Source organism: Bemisia tabaci, chromosome 6, assembly GCF_918797505.1.
Source record: "Bemisia tabaci chromosome 6, PGI_BMITA_v3".
Taxonomy (NCBI): domain Eukaryota; kingdom Metazoa; phylum Arthropoda; class Insecta; order Hemiptera; family Aleyrodidae; genus Bemisia; species Bemisia tabaci.
In genome coordinates, this window is record NC_092798.1 from 26,530,930 (window position 1) to 26,557,327 (window position 26,398).

At 35.1% G+C, this 26,398-nt stretch overlaps 3 protein-coding genes across 7 annotated transcripts in view; 2 read left to right on the forward strand and 1 right to left on the reverse strand.

Annotated features, from left to right (window-relative positions):
• Positions 1–11,858, forward strand: part of LOC109033559 (DNA-binding protein Ewg) — a 27,979-nt gene extending 16,121 nt beyond the window's left edge. For all 5 annotated transcript variants that reach the window (XM_072301657.1, XM_072301656.1, XM_072301658.1 and 2 more), the window contains exons 11-13: positions 1,533–1,805; positions 2,608–2,878; positions 4,377–11,858. In XM_072301657.1, the coding sequence (XP_072157758.1) occupies positions 1,533–1,805; positions 2,608–2,865 (531 nt within the window). In that variant the 3' untranslated portion in view covers positions 2,866–2,878; positions 4,377–11,858. The remainder of the gene's footprint in view (positions 1–1,532; positions 1,806–2,607; positions 2,879–4,376) is intronic.
• Positions 11,859–11,979: 121 nt separating this feature from the next.
• Positions 11,980–16,380, reverse strand: LOC109033562 (uncharacterized). The gene is made up of 3 exons (XM_019046235.2): positions 16,046–16,380; positions 14,179–14,300; positions 11,980–13,279 (listed from the first exon to the last, which is right to left on the reverse strand). Exons 1-3 carry the CDS (start codon positions 16,170–16,172, stop codon positions 13,175–13,177), a joined length of 354 nt encoding a protein of 117 aa, XP_018901780.2. The 5' UTR covers positions 16,173–16,380; the 3' UTR covers positions 11,980–13,174.
• Positions 16,381–16,553: 173 nt separating this feature from the next.
• On the forward strand, positions 16,554–26,203 carry Bem46 (abhydrolase domain containing 13-like protein Bem46). Its single transcript, XM_019046233.2, has 5 exons — positions 16,554–16,983; positions 17,479–17,710; positions 19,196–19,389; positions 20,752–20,912; positions 21,434–26,203. The coding sequence occupies exons 1-5, from the start codon at positions 16,731–16,733 to the stop codon at positions 21,701–21,703; spliced, it is 1,110 nt and encodes a 369-aa protein (XP_018901778.1). The 5' UTR covers positions 16,554–16,730; the 3' UTR covers positions 21,704–26,203.
• The last annotated feature ends 195 nt before the right edge of the window (positions 26,204–26,398 follow it).

Sequence of the window (26,398 nt, forward strand, 5' to 3'; positions counted from 1 at the left end):
AAACAAATGGTTTCCCCAAATTTTACTACTGTATGATTTCCATCGTTTTCAAGCGTTTTTTTCTCTTTATTTTGCAAAAGCCAAAGCTTTGAATCGATTGAAATCTTACACAAGGAGAGTTTATAACAGTTCCCCAGATTTTTTGTTTATTTAGGCTAGGCCTCTCTTCGGGCAAACCTGACTGCCGACCACAAAGAAAAACTATTTACATACGCGGTAAATTTGAAAAAGCATGTCACAAACTACGCAGATACTTGCTAAGGAGTAGTTTCAGACTTATTTGATGTGCCTAATGTTATTTTCGAGCGAATTTACCCCTTTAAAGAGTATTCAGTTGACTGTATCTCTTGCGTCCGACAGACCCATTACATCTTTGTTTGAACTTCTGCAAGGTCCAGGAGTGCTGATTCCTCTACGTCCAACCATCTATGGATCATCAGTGATGAACCGTAGGCTTGATAAATCAATGTAGGCTATAGAGAAGTGGCCTTGATTTTGAACTTTTCCAAAACGGAAGTGTGACATGCATACAGTCGTTGCGTTTTGGTGAAGAAGAGCAAGGAAATAAGATTTAAAAAGAAAATAAAATGTTAGTGCTGAGGTTGCTCCTTTAACCTCCCATGCTCTCAGGACAAGACGTCTTGCCATGTAACTTAGTAGTACTAGAGACCCAGTGGCAAATCGACTCTTCATTTCAAGTTCTAATTTGAGTTGCCAGAGCGCTGCTTTGACACCATTGAATGACTTATATGCGAGCTCTAATGTTCTACTCCATTCTGCAGAAGGAAACTCAACTTTTTTGCAATTTTTGACGGTGTGCAAAGTAAAAGTTTGATAATTTAAGATGGACCCAGGACTGAATCACTGTAAAAATTGTGAAATCTCCTGTTTTAGGAGGCTGAGGTTGCGTTGCTGGAGCAAAAATTCCAAGTAGTTTTAAACTTCTTAAATTCGGAAGCATGTTTCTTGCTTAAATTCCTAGTAAAAACTCCTATTTTCAAAGCAATCCCTGAATCTTGCAACTGCATTTTGCTGGATTCTATCATTGCTTTCAGAAGACATAAAGTGTGTAGCAATACAACTTGGTGGCAGATTTTGTCCCTAGGCTCCTTAATGCGTATTTGCGTAGATGATCGGTTGAACCAAAATGGGTGGATCAAGCGGTTTTGTTTTTTGTTTCAACGCTATCATAATATCTCAGAACAACATTGGGACTCATCAGACGGATAAAAGGTGAAATTCTTGCAAACGTTAGAGCCAAAATATAATCCTACAAAAAGTAGGGTTTAGAAATGACTTGACGAAGATGATGGCATCCGACCAGCATCAATTCCAAAAGTCTAACCTCAAATGTTTTCCAACCTGATATGATCTCGGCGCCATTATCGCGACATTTTGGCTCGACCATCAACGAAAATACGCTATATTATTACCCTGTGTTATGCAAAAGCTGTGTAAAAAAATAGAAAACATTTCTTCAGAATTTACTTAGTTTACTAAAAGAATAAATTTTCTTTTTCATTTTATTTCAGATACATACAGGACAAGGTGAAGGGCAATCAGTGCACACAGTGCAAGCTCTAGCAGAAGTAGGAGGAGGACAGGGTGAAGGTGTATCAGTAGACTTAAATAATGTAACGGAAGCAACATTGAATCAGGATGGACAGTTGATCCTTACTGGTGAAGATGGTCAAGGTTACCCTGTTTCAGTCTCGGGTATGATCACAGTGCCTGTCTCTGCCTCAATGTACCAAACAGTTGTAGCGAATATTCAACAAATTCAAGGTAGCGACGGAACAATGCAGGTCAGTACCTTTGATTTTTTGTAATGTCAATTTTCATGCGTTATGCAACATTAAGGACCTTAAATTAGATAGCATCCACTGGACTTATACATAGGCTATTCATAAAGTAGAAAGAATTATGTTCTAATCTCCAAACTAAGCTAGTCAGAAATTTTTTCCAAGTCTTGTTTGAGGAACAGAAATTAGTTTTCTAATGAAACCAAAATAAGCTTCTTAGACTGCAAAGGAAAAGGTTATCAAGGTGCAAAAAGCAAGAGTCGCGTTTACCCCTACAGGTTTTTACGAAGATTTTTGCTCATCAAAATTTCTATAAAGTTACTGGTTGTTTGACTTAACCCATTCGCCTCATTTGACGAGTATACTCGTCAGCGCGCGCGGGACTTACCTCAGTTGACGAGTTAATTCGCGGCATCTATCGGCGTTGCTATGCGATTTTTTTGCCAGTGGTTTTTCAATTTTCCGATAAATGGCATCTCAAGCATCGGAATGCCGAAAATGGCGCGAATTAACTCGTCAGCTGAGATGATGTCCTAGGCGCCCGCTGATGAGTAAACTCGTCATGTGAGGCGAATGGGTTAAAACATAAATGGAAAACAAGGTAGAAGAAACGGTCTTATGCACTCCTGTGGTGCATGACATCATTCACTGTTTTTTTCGATATAAAAATTTGATGTTGAACTGATCATATTATTTTTACTAATCTATTAGTTTAAATAATCAAAACACCATTCTGTGACCGGTGCAACTGGCCCACTGCTGCATTTCTTGTTTCAAAAAGTTTTAATGTGACCTTTTTTTACAGGTCGTAACACCTATGGTACATGTTCCAAAAATAGAGCCAGGCACTGGCAATAGTAGTAATGGGAACAATGAAGTCGAAACAATAACTGTTACCCCCCACCAACTAGTCACAATGAATAACAATGGAGAACCTCAGGTGCTGCAGGTGCTATCGCTGAAAGATGCAACTGCCCTCTCCAAAGCGCTCTCAACAGGTGTTGTCACGAGCACCCACGATACCTCAAATGACGAGTCACAAACGATAACGTCGGATCCATAGTACACTCTGTGAGGTGAGCTTTAGTTGTACCTGTTCAATTATTGATGAAGATCACCTAGAATCCGCTAATGCTATTTGCTCATGTTACCATATCCAACCTGTTAATGTCGTTTAAAAACTTTAAGCACGGGAAACAACGCTCTTCGCAGTTTTCTTTTCGAAAAACAGGGCACTCCACAAATTTCTGAAGAAGCAGCATACCTGTTGGATTCGCTTGATCGAGAAGTTTCTCTTTTGGACAATCTTTAGTTGACAAATGCCACAGCATCAGTTTGTCTAGATGTTGAATTTATCATTGTGCCTCTTATAAAACAGGGTTGCTACAGTCAGGGAGCACCCGGAAATGTCAGGGTTAAATCACCTTTATTTGCTCTTCAGAATGGGTTAAAGGTTTCAAACAACAAATTTGCTTGAAAGCTATTTTCAATTGTGTCTTCTTAACCACCTGTCTTATATTCAATTGTCAGGGAATTTCATCAAAATTTGACCAGGAAATGTCAGGAAATTTCATTTTCTCAATTCTGTGGTAACCCTGATAAAAGGATGAAAAGACCTAAACAAAATCTAAAAATCAGCCAATTTTGTCGTCTCTGCTGTAAAATAAACCCTTTTTTGCAGGCCAATTATTGAAACTGTCAATATGATGAGACAAGACAAAGCCTTATCTCAATTGCATTAAACAGGCATTTTGATGTCTTGTCATGCTAACGTCAATTTGCATAATTGGCTTGTTGGTGTCATTGCGTTCCACAGAGTCTGCCAAACTTCCTAATTCGAATGAGTAATTTTAATTGTCAGACTTTGAAGATCTCTGCACACATTCAGCTGAAGGTTAGCTATCCACACTTGACCAGTGGTCCTGTGCACTGACTTCTGCCAAGCATCTTGCAACCCTTGTATGCCTGCTCCAAAGCTTCTCTGAGATCAAACTGATATTTTTTGATTGCCCTCTTTCATCTCTACAAAAAATTTCGAATATCAAAAAATGAACTACAAAAATTAGAGAATAATGAAGAAAATTTTCAGACATTGACATCTTTAGAACTGATGGATCAAATTTGACCACTATTTTCCCAAAAAATCTAGCTTTTCAGGAGAAAATTCAATGCTACTCAAAATCCGTGCTTCATGGAGAAAAACGAAGGCCTTTTTTAGATTCTACAACCACAAATACAGAGGAAATCACTTAGCACATGCCTAAGAGATTTTTACCTACGCTTCTAATTACAATATTTTTCCTGTCAATTGCCATCTCCTGCCCACGTACTTTGAATTTTCCCTTAAGTAGCTCCGTTTTGGGGGGAAATTTTGATTTTTGCTGACCAAGTCCATCTGTGCCAAAGAAGTTGATGTCATCTTCAGAGTCAGCGCTAAAAATCTACATTGAGTCAGTTTCAAACTTTATGGCAAGTCTAATAAGAAAATTTTTACTGATCAGTATTATAAATCAGCAATACTCATCAGTTGTATTATTTCTTTGCTTCTAACATTTTGCTTTCTCCTTTTTCCAGGGTCACTCCTTGCATCTCATTTGTTCACCTCAATGAAACCAAATATCACTAAGGATGTAAATATAAAGCCACCTGTAAATACTGTAAGCTAACTTTACATCTGAATTTAGTCCATACTTTTTTAAGTTCCTTTTGTCATGGCTGCATGAAACCCATTTGTATTCTCACGATGATCGTTACAGATCTCATCTGTGTCGCAGAATCAAATCAATACATGTGAACTCTACTAACTCAAACCAACCCTGATTTGTTTCATACTAACCTGCATGGTTTTTAGAATTTCTTTTGCTTTCAAAATGGCACTAAATTTGTTTAATTTGTAAGAGGATTCCCCTTTAGTCCCTCAGGTTGGTAAACCATGTAACTTTAATGTCTTTATTTGATAGATCCAATGATAAAAAGACCTTACCAAAAATTTTACACCTCTAGTAATTCTTCTGTTCAAGTGTTTGTGAAATGAAAACATTGGGTTTACTTTGAGTTTTTGGGTTTAGTCCTGTATTTTAATCTCATTACACAGCCATTTTTGTGCCATCGTTAACTCTGTCGTATCAGTTTCTTTCCTGTTAATTTCTATTAGTCTTTTTGTCCGAGCGCGTGTAAAAATTTAAATGCAAGTTTCGTAAGTTACCATGCCTAGTTTGTCTTTTTTTTTTTTTTGAAGTATTGTATTTTTGTACAATAACTTATGACACTTTCTGAGCGCTCCATGGAAAGGCTTGTGGACTCAAATTGTTTGAGACTGATGCATAATCTGTGACTGAAAGTAGTAATGATTTCCCAGAGTCTGATAACTGATGAATTTTTGAGTGAAAAATCTATCGTAAGACTGATGTGCAGTTGAGGGAATTTCACAAAGGGAAACCATGTGTTACCAAATAAGATGTTTTTGAGGGTTGAAATAATCAATGTTACCCTACGTTCCTTGAGAGGCATGAAAATTAGTTATCAGTAAACTGACTATCAGCTAATCAAGGATTTTGCTGTAGTTGATCAGTTTGTTATTTTTGCAGCACATAAAAACCTGTGCTCCTGAGAATTATGAGGATGATAGATAATCTTGTGAAGTGAAATAATTTTGTTGTCTTGTAAAATCCCTGTACGAATCTGTCATGTATTTATAAGCCATTCATTCATTTTATAATTCAGCTACAAGTAATATATTAACCCTCTGAAATATTTTTTTGCTCCAGAACCATGTTCAAGTACCCCTAATCCTCTTCTTTTTTGATTATTTGTCAAATTTTTGGTAACTTGTAGGCCTGTCTTTAAAATAATTTTTCTTTTAAAAATCTCACCTAAATTGCAAAGCTACAAAAACTTAGGAGACACCAGGCCAGACTTTGCATCAGCTAAAAGTCCGTAGCACCATCATCAGTAACTGCTTGCATTGTCTTTGTCTTCCTTGTAATTTTATCTACTTCTCTATCTGCCTTGCCCCCCCCCCCCCCCCCCTCCTTGTCTATTGAATTTTTCATAGAAAGGGTTTTATTGCAATCTTCTTGCGTCATCTTTTTATTCTCAATCATGATGAAGAGGTTGTAGAAACACTGTCAAATCTGAAAGTGAGCAAAAATTTAGAGAGATAACCTGGATTATTTTCATTGGTGGCTTCGTACAAATTGATGTTTTTAAGTTTTGACAAAATAATTTGCTTGTTAGGATTTTATTTTTTTTCTCCACAGATCAGGTTTTTAAAACTTTACAGTCATTCTGGTGTTGTGAAATATGAACATCTCCATCAGTTTCAGACTTATTCAGATCTCAATTTCGAATATGTATTATTTTTAAGGTTTGATTCTAAGTAAGTCTCTTGGTTTCTGTTGCACTGTCTATCTTCCGTATTTATTTCATATTTTTTGATCTTTGTAGGAGCTCCATTTTTTTCCCTTACGTTTGTCGTTCTAATACAAGACTCATTAGTTTGTAAGAAGAGACAAGTTAATCAAGAATTTTATGAACTTCCGTTCATTCTCATCTAAGATAAGTGTTTGACTCTTATGAAAATCTTTTAGAATCTATTATGGTTAGTGTGCATTGCTTTTCTTGAGTAAGTTTTTATGATCAATTTTTCATGCCTACTAGATTAATGGTGATGTGCATGAAGAAATATGAACTAAAAGTTTTTAAATTACTAGTCTCTCAACATTGGCAACTTATTCAATGGATATCGAATTCCATAGCTTTTCATGCATCTCTTGTAGTTTCCTCTTTTTTTTAAAAGATCGGTTTCAAATTCCATAGCAAAAATGGTCTGGGAAGACTGACATCTAACTGTCTTCATAGCTGTTGGTAATTTTAATCGATTTGTTTAGATTCTCAGACTTTCAGAAGTGTTTTGATTAGATCAAAATCAAAGTTATCCCAGGAACATCAAACTCAAGTACCATAATGATCGAAGGATCCTTCAATTACCGTTCTAAAAAATTGTTCAGTTAATACAAGCTCCTCTAAGTTTCCAGCATAGCTTAATCATTTTACAATCATTGCTTCCTTGAATGTAAAATCTTTAAGTAAATTTTTGTTGTGATGAAACTTGTGCAAGGACCTATTTCCTTTCTAAACTTGGGCTTTTTCTCCAATATGTTTATACATATTATGTTGTCGCATCATTTGAATGAACGGAATTTCATTTTAGGAGAAATTCCTTCACATTAATAGACTGATATAGTGGCTACATCCTAGTTTTTTGTTGCAGTTTCAAAGTCTCAAAGAGAAACAGACCCATAACCTTATCATATTTGTCTCAAGGTGGTTAAATGTGTTACGGTGTTTCTTGCAGTCAAAATTTCTTGTCTTTAGTGAGGCATTAACTGATTTATCACTTGCTACTGACCAAATTGTAATGAATCACAAATTAATTCATACAGAATTTGGACCTTAGGTTATGTTCTATTGTTTTGGTTTGAACAATTTAAATCAATTATGTAATATGTTGGAAATTGACATGTCAAATATTGGAAAAACGATTTAGCTACTATATCAGTCTCATCAGACCAGTTTTGAGTGTAACTGAGCTAAGTTTAAGTCAACTCAATGGTATGGAATAATTGTTTAGTTTTTGTTTCTCTTTGTTTGACTTCTCTCTCCTTTTTCATTCTAAATGTTCGTAGATTCATAATTTATTTGTTTTCTATTAATGTATGCATTATTTCTGTGTTATTATTTGTTGTTTGCTAATAATAATTTTTTGTTATATGTTATTTTTTATTTTTTATTTGACAGTTTGATTGCACTCCTAGTTTAATAGGTTGCTCGACGTAGAAAAAAGTCATCTTATTACCTTCAATGATTTCAACAATAAAACATTTTTCTCCTCCGGATTTTCAACGTTTACACTTTCATTTAATCCATCGGTCTTTTATGAAGTATTGATTTTCCTGGAAAAATTTCTGTAGGATAATTTTAATTATTTTTGAATCTGAATGCTGTCTGTGTGAATTAGACTGTCCTGAAGCACAAGTTGAATAATATTTTATCGCCTTTGATCTTTTCAACTGAAAGATTTTGGTATAATCAAATTAGGTCCTTGCTGATTTTCTTTGTATCAGGTGAATCATGTTGCCCAACTTTTACGGACAGTTTCTTCCAAAAGGATCATTTTAGACAGAAAATTAAAAGGGTTTGAGATATTGACACTGTCTAATGTTTTTTTTTTTTTAATTGAATGTATCAGTATTCGATTCTTTCATATGTTTTTCTTTAGCTAAAAGACAAGAATGCAAGGGCATGCAAATATCTATTTTTTGACCCTCAACAATCTTATTTTTTATCTCTAATGGGAAAAAAATACTAAATGTTTACAATGAAAAAAATAAAAGAATATTCCCTTTACATCTAATTAAAGTTTAACTTTGAATTTATAAGAACTAATTGTCAAAGTTGATGACCCTCTTTGCTCGTCCCTTTTTTGTTCATGAATTGATACACAGGAGCACTTGATTACATGCACATCTCTGTATTTGAATAAATTTTGACAGGAGCTCTTCAAAAAGTAAAATGACTGAATGAATAAAAACAAAAAAGAAATGAAAAGAAAAGAAGAATGAAATTATTCTCATAAAAATGAAAGATGAAATGCATGGAAACATTAATCAGCTTCACTTTCTGTTCCTGTTTTGCAAATTGCCTATGGAACTAAAACTCCGGAGTGTCAATCTTTGTGTGTTGTTGGAGGTCTGATTTTAACTTAACTGTTATCATTGCTAGTAGTATTATTTACCTTTTAAAGGCTTTCGTAAGTGGAAAGTTCCTTTAGTAAGTTTTTCTCCCTTATGAATGTATAAAATCCTTAACAAAATCCAATAGCAGTTTGGCGAAAACCTAAATCTCCACTTTTTTTGGCAAGTTTATGAAGTCATATCATCATTTTATTTCTCTTACTCGTTCGTTTATTTTTTGCAACTGCCCTGAGAGACCCAACAAACTAAAAAATTTTCGGTGAGGACCATAATTTAAATGCCTGAACTGTGTATCTTTTATATATCAATGCATAACCATATTTCCCGAGACTCGGGCATACTCTTGTGTGAGCCTCTTGCTGCAGAACTGGCCAATGTCATAACTCTCAGGAATGTGAAATCTTTAAGTCCTACTAAATTTTGCAATTGTATGTAAGAATTGCTCTCCCTGAGATAGGTCATAGATGCAAGTGCGGGTAGAATCTTTGAGTCACTTAGCTTTGCAAGTATTAATGCCAAAGAATATGATTATCTTATGTTGCTTTAGTCTTTGTGAACAAAGTTCTCTTACTCTCTAAAATTTCTCTCAAGTTGCTTAATGAATGTACCAAATACTTTCTATCAATTTAATTCTCATTTGGACTGCGTTGAGCAGAAAGGAACCAAGCCACAGCAGCTATTGCCAAATTTAACGGAACAATTTAATTTTTTACAAGAGAACATTAGTGCAGATTCCTTTGCAAATTTCGAGGAATATGCTTCTTACTGTACAGAAAATTCACTGAAATTTGCACAAGAATCTGCACAACTGTTGTTATGCAAAACATTAATGGCCCAATTAAATTTGGCATTACCTGGTGTGGCTTGGTTCCTTTCTGCTCAAGGCGGTCTATTTTTCTCTCAGCAAGGGGTCTGCCTTTGTATCGATTCAAGTCCTTCAATGCCACAAGCTCACCTTAAGGTTCAGTTCTGAACCTTGATGTGTAATTTTAAAACTGAGAATATTTTTCCTGAGAAGAGAGATCCTATTATGTAATTTTTCATAAGACTAATGTTTGTAATTCATGTAATTTCAAATAGAAGCTGGTATCAAAACCATTGAATAAAAAGTATACAAAATATTCGATAATACCAGGAAGAGCCCTTTCTAGCCATCTCAAACTTTATCCAATCATAAAAAGGTAAATGAATGCACTGTAATTTTACACCGTCCAGCCTTTACTGTCAACAAATTCTTATTTTTGAGGGGAAATTAAGTATCACAAGGATTTTCTTTTTTTTTGTAATTGTATATTTTTCTTTTTTGGTTAGAAAAGGTGCTGAATATGAGAAACTTGACTGTACTATTTTTGTATATGCATTTTTGACCAAAAGAATATTATCTACTTTTTGGTACTAGTCTTGAGTCCCAAAAAAATGTAGGTTTGGTTGCCGAAGCTTATGCTGGAATGTAGTTAAGATTCTTTTGCTGGATGCTGCTCATGTCATTCGATTGATAATTAATCTTTAAATTTAAGGGTAATAACTGCTAGGAAAGAACATCTTGTCCTTCAGTTTATCGAAAGAATGAGGTATTGAAAAAGAATGTTAATGAGTATTAATTTTGCTATGATGAACAGATTTTCATAATGCAGCTCTTTCTGTTTCCAGTGCATCTCATTGATAAGAGAAATAGTTAGAAGGGTTAAGAGTCAAAATTAGTCAATCAAAGTTTATTTATGTTTTTTTTTTTTTGCCGCTTCATTTTCTATGTACGAGACGGCAATATTCTCGAATAGGGATGGAGTTCAATGATGAGTAATCGTCATCTGTGTAAAAAATTATGGGAGTTATCATTAACTTTTACTCTCACCAACCAAGAGCTCTTTCCTTTTTTTGTACACTGACTTTAAATTAATTCTTGTGTTCCATAATATATTGATAGGTAGTGTCCAATTATTTTTGTATTGAGGTATTCTTTGTAAAATGAACAGTTACTCCAAGGTGGAGAAAAGTAAATCCTATACCATAAATTTACTGTACAATTGAACTGTTAATTAGTAACTATTATCTACGATGTATATATACTTACAAGGTACCTATTTAATTTTAGCTAAATTGCTAGTCATAATTTTTATTTTAATACGATGTGAAGGATGTATCTGTCCATGACTGTTACATTAGTGCCACTACAAAATGAGACTTAGTGTTTCTTGCTTGAAACAAGGAAAAATACATCTTGAACAAAGAGATCTTGTTCGGGGCGTAACCTTTTTTTCTGAGTAGACAAAAGTATCCTTACCTCATTAAAGCAACCCTGATTTTTTTTTTTTGGTTACCTTCTCACCTAGCTGTCAAGAAATTGATAACTCTGGAGTTTCATCAGTAAATTTATTTTAGTCATCAAGTTTTTTGTCACTGTGCAGGATAGAATTAATCTTCTCAGTTATTCATGTGAGAGTTAAGTTTGGATTCACATCACGATCATCATTAATGAGAATTATCGCCATTCACAATCAGCATTACGTGTATTGAATCATTGCAGTAACTCTTGTTAATTCACCAGAATTTTCTAGTCTTTGTTCTTCGGTTGTATTTTTCCCCAAAAATGTATTTCCATGTAAAGGAAACTGATCGAGCTTTGCAGCTTTCAACATTGCTGTGAAAAATAATGCTACAATATCCCTTGATCTTTCATTGACCAGTAAAAAGTTTCTGGTTTGATGAGACAAAATTTCTGAACAAGTTTACGAAACCATCTTATTCCCCCACTTAAGCTCCAGCCAAATTCCTGTATCACATGATGTCTCTTTAATTTTAAACTTTATCCAAATTATTCAGGAAAATGAATAACATGCAGTTTGCAAGAAAAAAAAAAGAGTCAAATTCTCCGTAGATCCTATGTAAAATGATTGAAGTTGCTCAGGGACCGTATTATTAATGCTGAATAAGTTTGTAAATTTTTCTCTCTCTTTTTTTCCTTTAGCAACAAGCTGGTAGGTACTTAACTTTTTAATGTCTTTAAATCTTCAGCCAAATATGTATATTGTAAAGTAAAATTTTGTTTGTTAAATTTTGCTTTGTTTGAACACTAGTTTTCTCATCTTGGATTTGTGCAATTGTCAAAAACTGTTAAGTTTTCTCAACGTTTCCTTTTATAATTTTCTTTTATTCTTGCGATCCAGTGATATATAGTTCATTTGGAAAATTTTCAGTGTTAAATTAAGTTATTGCATATATCTCTGTATGTGTGTTTGCTATAGTGATATCATTTTACTCACTTTTAATTTGAAATAAAAGTGTTGGAAAGTGAAGAAATTTACTGAGGTTGTTCTTATTATGCATTTTCATTACTACTGTAGCGAATTGTTGAATTGTCATCCAACAACCGTGAGGGATATTCATCTCCATTATAGCAATGCCATATATCAATTGTGGTCATCGAGTAATAATGTAAAAATTGATCTGTAGGTTTCTTCAGAAATTATACAAACGCATGTTTTATCAAATTTCAAAATTTAGAATTAGAGAGGCTCAACTTAAAAGTTTTTAAGTTCATCTCATTTATGAAAAGAGAGCACAATACAAAAACTGAGGCCTTGTAATTGAAACCTTTTTATCACTTTTTTTTTTTTTTAAGATATTTCTCTTTTTATGAGCTTTAATAATATTCTTTATCATTAGTTACCTTCAAACTGAATTTCAATCTTATACATCAAAAAGAAAATTAATTCCCTGCAATTATATAAATCGGGGGAATACAGATCAAAGAATAAAAGTAAATCTGTGTGATTGTAACATTTGGTAAATGTACACCAAAGAAGAAAACTGAATTTTTGTGATTATAACATCAGAGAAAAAATGCTGGAACAGACAGGGCAAGTGAAAAAGTGAATGAGAAAGAGCTAGATAGGAAGCTTTTACGTGAAAAGTGCGCCGACAGGAAGTGCGTCAGTTTAATCAGGAAAATACCATATTTTCTGTGTTATGAATATCTTCTTAGCCCATGCCTTTCAGTCAAATATGAAGTTAGTCTTCCTGTTTCGCACATTTTATTTTGCTTTTTTATTCTTTGTTTCTCACCATATTCAAAAAAACTTCTGCCTTATCTCAAGACAGGTTAAGTGAAGGAATTGTAAGAGTAAATAAATGTAATGCTTATGAGATATGAAATATATACTGCCATGCTATCAATAATTCAGAGAGCAGTAAACTCATATTTTTCCGTATTTTATTGGGTTCTGCCTGAGAGGAGACAAAGAGGATGTCTAGTAAAAGGATGGCAACTGGAGGATTTGCAAGAAATGAGTGAGTGTCAATACCCTGATAGGGAACTGTGGCGGCCAGGTGTCCTAGAGGGCCAGATAGCGCTGTGGGACCAGCTTTAATGTATATATCGAGAAGTTTTCAAGGTAGAATAATGTTTCCCACCTCATAAAGAGCTAGTTATTGGCTTTATTATTTTTATTGAATTCAACTTATCTACTTAGGCAGAAGAAAGTGCGAAACGAAAGGAGGTAGTTTACAAGTATAAAGCTTGAAGTTATAATGTATATACTACAACGTATATGTATAAAGATAAAGCTATATCTTTTGAATGAAGTGCATGTCCAGTTTCATTTTCTCCTCGTCACTAAGTTAAAAAAGGAGCGCAGTATTCTGGTGTTCTAGTTTTTCAGTTTCCACCATATGTTCTGCAATTATGAGCTTCTTTTTGTAATCATATATCTCTTCCTCAAGTGCCTAAAGAAAACAGGAAAGTATAAAATATTTAGAGTAAATGATAACTGTTTTGACATGTTTTAGTAGCAACGACTATCAAGAAAACTTTGAAAAAACTCGTAAATTTTAAGAAGACGACTCTTATTAGGAACTTTCAAAATGTTAGTTTCAAGTAACTATTTTAGGGTTTCTTTTTTTGAAGTACATTTTAAGTAAGGAGGTGTTTGACAACTCTAAAAATATCAACTGTACCTAGTTTTTCAACAACGAAAATGTTTGGGGAAAATGTTAGACATTTTATTTAAAAAATAGTCTTTTTTTTTTTTTTAAAAAAAAATTTAAGGTCATTTTTTAAGAAGAAGAAAACATGATACAAATATTATTGTTCTCCAATGAGTACAAAAAAAGTAAGTATGGTAATTTCAATCAAGTAGATTCTGACGCCATTGTCATCCAAAACTCTGGTTTTGTCCACCTCTATTGATGGTATTATTGATGCCTACAAGTATATTACTTTAGTACCTACCTATCCCATGAAAACAAAAAGATCAGTCATAATTAACCTTGTAATTTTTTATGTTCGTATGAAGGGGGATTTATTAGGTCTGCTCCTTAAAAGACCATGCAAAATTTCTTTCCATCCAATCCAAAATATTTTCCAAAATTTATCGGAGAGTATCCGTCGGATGTGTGTGAAATCCTAGAACTTGAGCCAAAATTTTGAAAATCTGTGGATCCTACAATAAGCTTGATTTAAGCAGGGCTGGACTTATCATTTTCTTGCCTGTTTACAAACTGCTATCAGCAGCTTGTGGCAACCCCCAGATCCAAACTGACGCAGGAATTTCTAGGAAGGTGAAAGAGGAGGTTAATAAGAGAGCAGATTTAAATGATGAGCTGACAATTGAGTTGGAATTTACCTTTACATCCTTTTCATGCTCAACTATTTTTTCATGAAGCTGATTTATTTCGCATTTTTTCAAATTTATTTGAGCCTGCAAGTATTCATTTCTCACTTTAAGTTTTTTGCATTCCTCCTGTCCTGAAATAAAAAAGGGAATATAGTTAGGAGGCGGACGAAACGCATTTTATCTTCTTAGGTACCTATTCACAAAGGATATTCTTGAGATTTTCATGTGCATGGGTGGGTCGGGGAATCGGGGAATTACCTATTTGTAGTTGTTGGGGGGGGGGGGGGGGGGGCTACAAGGGCCTTATCTCTACGATGGTTTCAAGGACGTTCTGCAGTAAATTTCGGAAATTTATTTGGTCCTGCAATTATTCATTTCTTAAGCTTAGTTTTTTGCATACCTACCCCCTGTCCTGAAAAAAAAAACTGGTCCTTAAACCATCTTCGTCTTGGTCTGAGATTTTTATCTCAGAGGGAAACAATTTGGTGCTGCTGCAGCAGATATTTTTCAATAGGTAGGGAAACAAGACATTCAAGGGGTCGTCTCCAAAATGCCGACCCCCCCCCCCCTCCCTCCCGGTTTTGGCCGAGATTAACCTTGCTCATATGTTGTGTTAGATGGTTAGATGTCCCCGATGCCTGGAAAAAATTTCAGCCCCTCTCAACTCTTGAATGCAACTTGTCGTACCTAATGAAAAGTTGGATAGTGTGATACCTAATACTTGAATGGAAACTTGAATGTGATGCCACATTTGGACATATTTCTACCAAACAGACCTATGTGCAGGTGAGAAATATGGGGTGTGCTCGTCGAAGCTGCATAAGAAGTAATGTAAAGTGGGCGTGATTCCTTTTGAAGAATTGGGAAAGCGGGATATTACATTCTATCAAAGAGACCTATGTGCCATCTGAATGCGGAATTCATGAGCCGCGGGCATGGCACGAGAGCGTTGTGAACAGGGCTCATGAGTTAATGCCCCCCGACGAAGATCGCGCCTCCGCCCGCGGGCTCGATCATTGCCGCTGACGTCACTGGCGCTTTATTATTCTCATTCACTCTTACGCAAAGAGAACTATCGAGCACACCCCATATTTCTCACCTTCACATAGTTCTGTTTGATAGAAATACGTCCATTTGACTTTTCGTTCAACTTATAATGCAGTTGGCGCCGCCATTTGGATGGAAAGTTGAACGAAGAGTAATTGAATCATTTTTTTTTTGCGTTTATTTATTTTTCATTTTCAGCAATGAATACTCTCAAATTGTTGCATGGAATGGGTCCAGAAAATTTTTGAAATTTAACTGTAAGTTTTCGCGGAAAGTCACTTTCTACGTAAACGGTCACAATCAGACTGTGCTTTGCAATGAGGAACTAATCGATGGCTTAAGTGTAAAACCACGTATCTTAATTGTAGTGTTTTAAAATTTCCGCTCCTATTTTCTCTTTCTGAGGAGAAACAAGCCAACTTTGCAGCTTGAAATTTTTTCAGAATATTCTGCTATTGGACGTATTTATGCATGCAAGAAGAAACTAACTTGCGTGCAAGTGCAAAGATGGGGTGTGCTCGTGATGAGCTGCATAAGAAACAAGGTAAAGGTGGATATATTTCCTTTAGAGAAAATGGGAAAGCGGAATTCCCAATTAAATCAATAGGAACCGAGCAGAGCATTGTGGACAGGGCTCTGGGCTCATAAGTCCCGCCACCGGTCTCCCCGTCCCCGTGCCCGTTCCCCCGTCTCGGTCGTTGCCGCTGACGTCACTGGCGCTTTTAAATTCCCATTCATTCTTATGACAGAACACTAACGAGCACACCACACCTTTCCGCTTCCACATAGTTCCATTTCGCATAAATACGTCCTATTAAGAAGAACTTACCTTTGCTTATGTGACGGGATAGTCGCTTCGTGGTTCGTTCATATTCACGTTGTGCTTCTTTCAGCCTCTTCCCATCTTCTTTGAATTTCGCAAATTGATTAATAAAGTCACTTTTCTCCCATGCCATTCCCGCGATCTCTGTTCCGAGACTTTTCTTTCTACGGACGCATATTTGAATTGTAATATTATATTTTAAATATTCGCGGATGAAGAGTAAATTTTGCAGACAGGTAAACAGGTAACGTAGAGGAAATAGTTACTAATGCCAATAAGTCACTAAGTCGCTAGAGCCCTGTAAATGATAAATTAGCGTCAGCCGTCACGCCTTTACCCAACTTTAATAATAGCTCTGTTTTTAATTTTTTTAATCTGTACTGAACCGTTTAATAAAAAAATACTAACTATGTTTTGTTTCTGAGTGGCACGTCAGTAAATTTTGAAAAGTAATTGTAGCAAACGTGAGAGTGGAAATTGAGGTTATGTTCTATTGTTGTGCACTTGTACTGTGCTGTGCGATGTCGTTGTGTATACAAGACCATTATTTCAGCAGAGAACTTCATTAAAAAATAAGTACCAGACTGTTTTTTATTAAATTTGTAGACTTTGTCCTCTTAAATTTTGTAAATATCTTGAAGACCTGAGAAGTTTCTTCTATCCACCATGATTTTGAGATTTACAGGTGACAATGTTCTCAATCACTGAAGTTTGTGGTATGAGTCAAGCGCGTTCCCTGCCTTTCCTCAGATTACATCAAGTTTCCGAAGAGAGTTCAAATGAAATGCCTGTCCCTACAAAATGTCATAATTTTCTGCATTATGTCAAAAGAACTATCATGCAATGTTGGGCTTTATCAAGTGCTGCAGCATTGACCATTCTTCTCATTTATTGGGTGTACGGAGGAGTGCTAGCATTTTTACTTCTATGCTTTACGGTCACAGGTAAGAATAATTTCTCGATCATCTCTAAAACCTTTCAATGATTTTGGTAGTGTAAAGTTTTGTAAATTTTTAATGAACTCGGGGAACAAAAATACTTTGATTCTTCGTCAAATTTAAAAGTCGATGTGGAAATGCCTCACTAGTGGAACTATACTTTTTTAATGGGCCATTTACAAAATTTTGCAAATGTTATGTAGCAATTTTTTAATGTTCAATTGTAGTTAATTGTTGTTCAACAGTTGTTAAGTGGATTTAAATTTTGTCGCCCCTCAGAGCTCCACTTTGGCAATGCAGAAAAACGTCAGAGAAAATTTATCACCTGAGTATCATGCTGCCATTATTTCTGAGAATTAGTATCATGATATTATTTATAATTTTATCTAAAGAAAGTATAGTTTCTTACCTTTCAAAATACTCTATCTGCCTGCCTCTACTATATCTTTAGATTTTTCCTTTATTAATATACAATACAATCAAGTATATGTCTCTTTACAGGCATTCTATACCATTCAGAAGATCAGCTAGTTTACCATCCTGATCAACCGTCTCATTCTCGTATTTTTATTCCCATCCCATCGATGATGCGACTTCCGTACGAGAGTATTTACGTCCGTAGCCCAGATGGAACAAGAATTCATCTCTACCTCATAAAACAACCTGACGCAGCTTATAAAACTGCACCCACAGTAGTATTTCTGCATGGAAATGCAGGAAATATGGGCCATAGGTTTGTAATAATTTAGTTTCATCCATTAGTTAAGACTTCAAGTATTAAATACGTGATTGATATCTTGCGCTGTACAACATCTCAATAGATCTAGAGTAATCAATAAATGACATTAGGCTAGAAATGCAGCCTTCACTCCTTCTACATCCTAGTCCTGCAGGTCTGGATTTGGACTCTCCTCACAAAATTAAATTTTGCAGTCCAAACGATCTTCCCCCTCAAAAGTAGAACATTTTAATTTTATATTTTGTTACCTGGCTGATTAAGAAGTTGAGAAAATTGCGAAACATTCCATACATTTTATATGTATTTCAGCCTTGTTTACCCATTTTCTTGTGTTTATTTTTCCCTAATGGCTAACTGAAGTTTGTTGACGGCTGTAAAGATTTAAATTAGTTACTTAAGTCCATACTTAGTCAGAGGCTAATTTGCTGCTTGGACTTTCAGTGTGCATATTATAAATGCAGAGGGATAGCGAAAAGAAAGAACAGAGACTGTTGAGTCAATTTGAACACAGGTACTTGTTTGCGTATTGATGGGAAAACAATGAAACAAATGGTAAAAGGTCTAAAGTGAAATTCAGTTTTGAAGTTTAAAAAAACAGGGAAAACCATAGGGTCAGAACTCTCCAGCGTCCCATGATGTTGTGCTGGACTCCTGCTTCTACGATGCACCTGTCATGCCAGCTCAGACCCCCTTTATCTCATCTGAGCGACGAAGCCCCTTATGGATGGCCAAGGTCTTTTATGACAATAGAGCATGGGCCAATGTAAATGTTGCTAAACTCCCTAGCAACCAACGAGAGCATCAAATTTAGGATTGAAACTTCTAGATGGTAACCATTCGGACCCAATCTAGGGCCTGGCTCTACCGCTGAATGACTCCTGTCACAATCATGATGATTGGAACAATAGAGGACCTCGACACTTTTGTCACGGCCTTGCCCCTCATGAATATCCTGTACTCGCATGCCTTAACCCAGTCAATTTTTTGCAATTTTTCAAATAGGTAAAGTAAGTGTTGTGCTTCTGATCAAAGATTCAGCCCCTGCTAAAAGTTTCGATGAAACTAGGTCCAAACGCCTGTAAGAGCAGATATCTCAGCATGACATCTGCATGCTGTTTACATCCTAATTCACCATCTTACACAATTAATTCAATCGAATGTATGAATGTGAAGTATCAGCTCCTATTTGAACCAAGTCTCATCACAATGATGACAGGATAAAGCACTCAACATTCTCCTGCAAAAAAATCAAAATCCCCGAATTATTTGTAGTAATCTATAGATAGACTTGAAGGTCATTTTTTACACCAAGTGTTATGAAAGAAGAAAACTTTGAATCTCATGTTTTCTGTCTCGACTTAATGCAACTTTCTCTCTGCTGACTTTAGTCTTGTTCATAAAATGAGTGTACTGTTTTTATATAGTGTACTATTTATTAGTATTTTATTAAGAACCAACTATTTTTTGTGTGTTTTGTAGGTTACAAAATGCTTCTGGTCTCTATCATAGCCTTAATTGTAACTTGTTGATGGTTGAATACCGAGGATACGGACTATCTGAAGGCTGTCCATCAGAAGAAGGAATTTGCATGGATGCCAGAACAGCCATAGATTTTATACTATCAAGGCCTGATTTGAATCATCAGCAGATTGTGGTTTTTGGCCGATCACTCGGTTTGTATTCAATAAGTTTATATTTCTTGTTCTGCTGTCTCTTCATTACTTTCTGTTTTTTTTTTTTTTTTAAATTTATATATATATATATATTTTTCTGGTTTTCAATTAGAATTTTTCTACCTTAAAATTGACGCAGTATACATAATTTTTTAGTCTTCAGATTGTAAGCAAACTGTCATTTGTGACACTTAATGTACGTACAAGGAGCTTTCAAATAAGTATCCATATTCTCTGAAATCTATAAAAGTGGGCCGAATAAAAAAAAAGGAAAAAAAAAAACCAATTTTGGTTTAAACTCTTCCATAGGAATTACTGTATTCAGAAAACTGAACATCCAAGTAATTCAACCTAAAGCGGCAGCGGCATGCTGGCCACAAATATGCATAGAGGCATTAATATTCCTACCAGCGCTGCATCCATTGCAGCTAGGTGGTCTGCTCTCACCTTTTTGGTGGAAAAAAAAGAAGGAATATATTTAATTATCATTAGTAAGTATAGAGATGGAAGAGTATATTTAATAATATTTAAGTGCTGTACTAATAAATCAGCACATAAATGTATTTAAATAAATAAACCGAAGTCATATATTTAATAAACATTAGTAAGTAGAGAGAACAAGGAAAGAAAACACTAAGATTGGCCCGAACTGCATGCAACAAGGTGGAGAAATGGTGCAGGGTCCACACCATTTTGCGGGGAAAACAAAGCCAAGAAGTTCCAAAAATTTTTCAATCAGAGTCAAATAAATTTTTGGCTCTAATGAGTACCAGTTCAGGCCTGAGGGGGAGAATGTTCTGCTAAGGCAGCTTGCGTTGGAATATGTTAATTTTCCAACGCTAGCTGCCTGAGCTGAACACTCCCCCTCAGTCTTGCACTGGTACTCATCAGAGCAAAACATTTTTTTGACTCTAATTGAAACATTTTTGGAACTTCTTGGCTTTGTTTTCCCTGCAAAATGGTGTGGGCCTAGCACCATTACTCCACCTTGTTATAAGTAGAGAGTTAGAAGAATATTTTGAATAATATTTAAGTGCTATACCAATAAATTAGCAGATTTGGATTTAAGAAGGTGGATTGATTTGGATTTTACCTGCCTACGGGACAGCAAAATTACCTTTTAAAATGAAAGTATTGCAAAAATTATTCTACCATCAGCCGAATGACCTCTAAGTATAAGACATTTTTGAGAGTGATACTGGAGATACGTCAGTATTAAATACCCTCTGTACGTCATTTAGTGTTTTGTAGTACATCCAATCTTTGCATTTACGGACCAGTTGCATTGACCATTGCTCAGGAGTAATTTGTCATCATTTCTTGAATCCAGGAAGGTAAAATGTGATGTTTGTTTAATTTTAGGAGGAGCTGTTGCTATAGATTTAGCGGCTCGACCTGAATATAGTTCCCGTATCTGGTGTGTTGTACTAGAAAATACGTTTACCAGTATTCCAGACATGGCTGCTGTCATTTTGCGGTGGGATGTCCTGAAAGAACTACCATTTTTCATCTATAAAAATAAGGTAGTTGTTTTTTTAGTGCACTTTTTGTGCACTTTTGAAGAATATGTTGTTAGTGCTTTAAATCATTCCTTGTCTGATAGCCCATTCTTTAACAACAATACATAATGAACTATTCTCTGATGTTACAGACTAGCGTACTTTATCATATTTTTTAGCTTTTTTTCTACCGTTCTATCTCAACCCTTCTTATTTTTTTGTTTAAACACTGAATTGCGACAAGGAATGATCATTTTGTGATTTAGAAATCTCATATTGTTCCTTAGCAACTGTGCTCTCAGTCTATTTAAAAGACTGACTCTAAAGAATACTGTCTTATTTTGCATACAAGAATTTGAATTTGATAATCCCTTTACCCTTGTAGGAGATTGCTCATCAGAGATTTTCAGAAGTTGAAATCTTTGATAAGAAATTTCATTTTAATGTATGGACTGAGAATTGGAGTTTACAGCTCTTCATTTTTGTTCAATGAGTTTTTAAACATCAATAGAACTTGTTATGAAGTTTGATCATTTTGTTTCCAGTTCTTGTCATGGCGGAAAGTATCCAGCATCAGCATTCCAGTTCTATTCATAATTGGACTACGAGATGCTTTTGTTCCACCAGCTATGATGAACAAATTATACCAGCGTTGTGGGAGCCCTCACAAACAAGTTGTACATTTCAGCACAGGCACGCACAATGATACTTGGATGAGTCCTGGATACTACGCTGCAATTTCAAATTTCTTGAGATCTGCTCTTGATTACTTCCCCACTAAGATAGAATCAATGTCAAATATCAAGTCAGTTTGATACATGCATTTATATTTTTGTTTATAATTTTCATAATATGCTCTTAATTCTTGGACTCCTGTCACTCAAGACTTCAGATACTGATGCCTACTGAAAGAATCATGAAGAATGCAGTAATTAACCCATCGACTTAAAGAAATGGCTATTAGCCATCTGTGCTGTGCTGAGCTGGATCTGAATTGACCAGGCTCTGATGGCTCCGATAGAGCCATCAGTCGACTTGGCATCCAAATTTACAATGTTTCAATAATTCCATTTTAGACCGCATTCTCAGCGATGTCCATACCAGTAGTAGTATCACCAACTTAAAACTTATTTTAAGAATTAATCTATTAATCCCTTCACAATTTTTGTATCATTGTACAGTTGGACATAATGTAACCTGAAAAGACCAAACACTTCTAATACGAAGAAATTCGGCGCCGGTTAAATTTCGAGATTTTTTTTGTTTGATGTTACTTTACAATCTCCTGAGTAAGATAAGCTTTTAAAATCGAAATTTCTGTGCTGATCTTGAGATAATTTGGTCTCAGAAGTGCTCTTTTGGCAGTTTAATTGGTGCTATCATACGGAGAAGTGGCACTGTTCCTGGGTCAAAGAGGGGGGGTCCTATTGTTTTCAACTCAGGTAATGCGCTGAATGCTGCGCGTTTGTCATCCACTTTATCTCCTCGGCCAGGAGAAGACCAGGGAAAAGGAGCCTCCTCTTTGATCACCTACATTTTCCCTCTTGATTAAACGTGTAAAACTACCAAAAAGTGCACTTATTAGACCTGATTTTTCTTGAGATTGGCACACAGAAAGTCCAATTCCATCCAAGTCCAAGTCCACAAAAAGTTATCTTACTTAAGAGGTTGTCAGGAACATCTTATCATATCATCTCAACTGCTCCTGATTTCTTGGTATTGTGTGTATAGTTCTTTTCCTGACTATTGCTCATCATGCGATTCTCATGATTTTGACAGCAACAAATCAACGGTAGAAAAAGATTGAAACTATTTTTTCTCTTTATTTCTTCAAAAATATCAATGTAAATGCTCAATATTTCAATTTTTAACGCGGAAAATGAGTTCAGGATTATTTGTTAAAGTTCAAAGACCCTGATATTTGCATATTTTTGAATTTTTACTGTTAGGTGCTACAGAGTCAAATTAAATCATTAGTCAGTTGGTTAATTCATACATTCTTATCATCAGAATCAGGTAGTTTGGGAATCTAAATTCAAAAGATTTTTCTTTTTCATAGCAATATTTTACTTTAAAACTATTTGAGATTTCCAACCACAGTGAATACTCAAGCTTGGAGTGAATGAGCTAAACATGAGCCTGTAAAATCAGAATGAAAGTCCTAAAGTACTCTATTTCACGCCAAGACAGTAATTTTTCAATGGCTAAAAAAATTCAGTCTCGGCACTTGAAGTTTCCAAGAAGTGATAAAAGGTAACCACTCTTCTTCTCAAAATACAAGGGCTTATGGCCTCCCTTAGTTGCACAATAGAGAGTGTCACGTGAGTGACCAGGACTGCAATTTGAGGTTGTGCCAGGCTGGCTATTTACCTGATCCTTTCATTAAAGTAGTTGCAAGCTTTTTGTGTTAGGAAAATAACTTTTCATGATTCCTGTTAAGTTTAACAATGCAACTTTATCATTCAGGAAAATTTGTTTGCTTCTAAGGGCGTGTGTGGCTTTTTTTTTCTTTTGAAGTTTTTTATTTAATTTTTTTGAATTTTTAACCTTTTGTAATCCTAAATAGTCTTATTTTATGGACTTGATTGAATACAGTGTCATGTAATAGAAGAGTCCTGTGTGTTCTTATCATGCCACTTTGTCACCCTCCACACAAAAGAACGAATCTTCATTGCGTTGTTTCCGTATTTCTTACTAACATTCTATTTTTTTAAGGAGCATGACTTCGCCTAAAATTGCCTGTGATTATACCTTGCTCTAGTAATAAAGACAATAAATTCTTCAGACAAATTCGTGTGAAATTTCTTTTTTGAAAAAATAAAATGTTGGTTGAAATTATAAAACATCGCAAATGAGATGCGTTCATTTACACCAGAGACGTTGCATGCCATACGGTTTTGTGGATAACTAAAAGCTCTCTTGCACTGCAGTCACATCATGTAAGATTCATCAACTTCTCAGTTTCGATGTCATAATAAGAGCAACTCACTGTCAGTCTCCGAAATCATGAGGGAACCTTGTGAAGGGCCACAGTTTATCCCAGCATAGAAACGCACAAAGATTTTCATCTTAATTTCAAGTTTTTGGTACCCTGTAAGTTGATACTAACCCCTGTACTTTCTTGTTTTTTGTGAATTTCAATTCTTTCTAATGGTGAATTTAATTTTCTCAGTTCTCGTAGAGTTACCGCACTGACTTCTTATATTTCTTTCAAGCCAATCTCTAACTATTAACGGGTTAATTTTGTCAGAGCCATTCAATAGTATTCGATAGAAAATGAAATTTAATTTTCCCTCTCCAAAAGGAGTCAGAGCTATAAGTTTTAAGAATCACACCGGGGGATCTTGAATGAAAAGTTCCTTGACAAATTTTTCATTTCTCAATACATGGAGAGTGCTAATATTTTGAAATAATTTTGGGTCACCAAAATATGTTTTTGTTTTCTCTTTTTTTGGGTCAGTTGGTTTATCCCTTAAGACTTTCTCTCATTCCTTATTAGGGTTTGCATGAAGGTTGTGTTAAATTCTGAAAGGGGGGTGGGGTGGGCTCTACCAGAAACACAGCAAGTGCTGTCTGTTTTAGCTCTAGATGAGCCTTTTTCCTCATTGTCTTGATCAAAATGGAGTGCCTTAAAGTCCTTTTTAGAAACTGAATTAATCAATCACATTAATATTTTTCAAGGCTTTTGTAAATACATTAACAGGCATTTGTTTGTAGATGTTACATTCCCTTAGGGCTCATCGATAACCTGTTAAAAAGTTTGAACCTCAGATGGCCTCTTGTGTGAAGTAGGTTTACAATCCTTCCCAGGAGCAACATTATAATGCCAGCTGGGTGCGTTTAATGGTGGCTCATGTTCTGTCTATTATTTCTCTCTCTTATTAATTTTTATGCATGTAATTGCCTTTCATATAAAATAGCAATACAAGGTGAAGACCTGTAGATTTTAGGTCTTCCTTCATGTTATCAGGCGGATCATTTTTGCAACAGTCTGTAGTTATCAAAATGCTTATGGAATTTGAACAAGATTTCCGGAAGATTACAGTTCCTAAGAAGCAAACCCCAGAAAATAAGACTCCAACTTTGTCAGGAACATGATTGTCATAAAGCACACCACACCACTGCTCTGGTCAGCCAACATGAGTTGGACAAACATTCGTAAAATACCATTGAATTCAAGAAATATGTTATGACGGCACAACATTTATTAGGATATTCCCTTGAATTCAGTGGTATTTTACGAATGTCTGTCCAACTTAGATTGAAGCTGACCAGAGCGGTGTTGTGGTGTGCGTTGCGATGAATGTGCTATTTCAACCCATGGAAAAGGATTGATTCCAAGGGTGTTTGCAACGACACCTTAATAATTGATCCTTTTCTGTGGCTTCAATGGGGAAATTATTGTATGTCAATTCTTCGCGCCTCTCTACTAAACCAGAAAAAGAGAGCAGTCTCTTGATTTTTCAAATCCATTTTGAATTTGATTAAGCTTAGTCGATATGATATTGGATGGTCAAAACCAATTTTTCTCTCTTTATCAGACCGTCGGAGTAAATCATGGTATCAAAAAAGTTTCCCAAACTTTGAATTTTCGCTTAAGTTGGTCAAGAGACGAGATGTACAGAGGTGAGGATATATGATGGTCCAGAATTTGATCGGAGCCATTAAGTTTTTTTTTCCATTTTAAATAATTTGTATTCAATTAAGTTGAGCTACTTGGTAGAAAAATGGATTGCATTCTAATGACAGCTCACCCAGCACTTTAAAAACTTGTAGAATTCTAGTTGCTTTTCAACATAGACGTTATTTTAAACATAACGACTTTCCAAAAAATATCTACCACAAAATAAACAGTTTTTTGTGTCTCCTGAACAATTTGGTTTTCTGGACTTGTGCACTTTTTGTATTTTGTGATTCAACTGAAGGTCGAACAAAAAGATGAGAATCTGTACTGAGACAATCAAGTCTTTCTCTCTATATCATAGTTGTGATTGAGGGAATCCTACAAAGTATAATTGTGTTGAAAGTTGCAATCCCAATATTGTATTTATAATATTTTTTAAATGCTTGGTTTGTTTTGTGAAGTTTTCTTTTGAATCGCTTGATTCTAGTTTTTATCTTTTTTTTCTGGCATTAAGTAACAAACGCATACTTCTATGATTTTTTATTTTGCAAAATGAATTGTTTCATGCATTTCTATTCATTTTCAAAGAAGTGTACTTCTAATGTTATGATGAAATTTTGCTATAATATTGTGATGTTGTTTTATTTTATAATTTTCTTTTTCTAATAAAAGTGGAGTAACTAAAGAAATATGCATTCTTTTCAGTTTCACTCAATGATCTCAATACATATGTATTTGAAATTTTGACCATTTTATATTGTGTAAAATTCTAGCCCGCGCAAATGCAAGTTACGGCAGTTGAACGGTGTTACCTCTGAGTAGTAGAAGATTATTTTGGTAAAAGAGCATTTGACAAAAATCGTAATTTCCTGAATAGTGGAGTTGC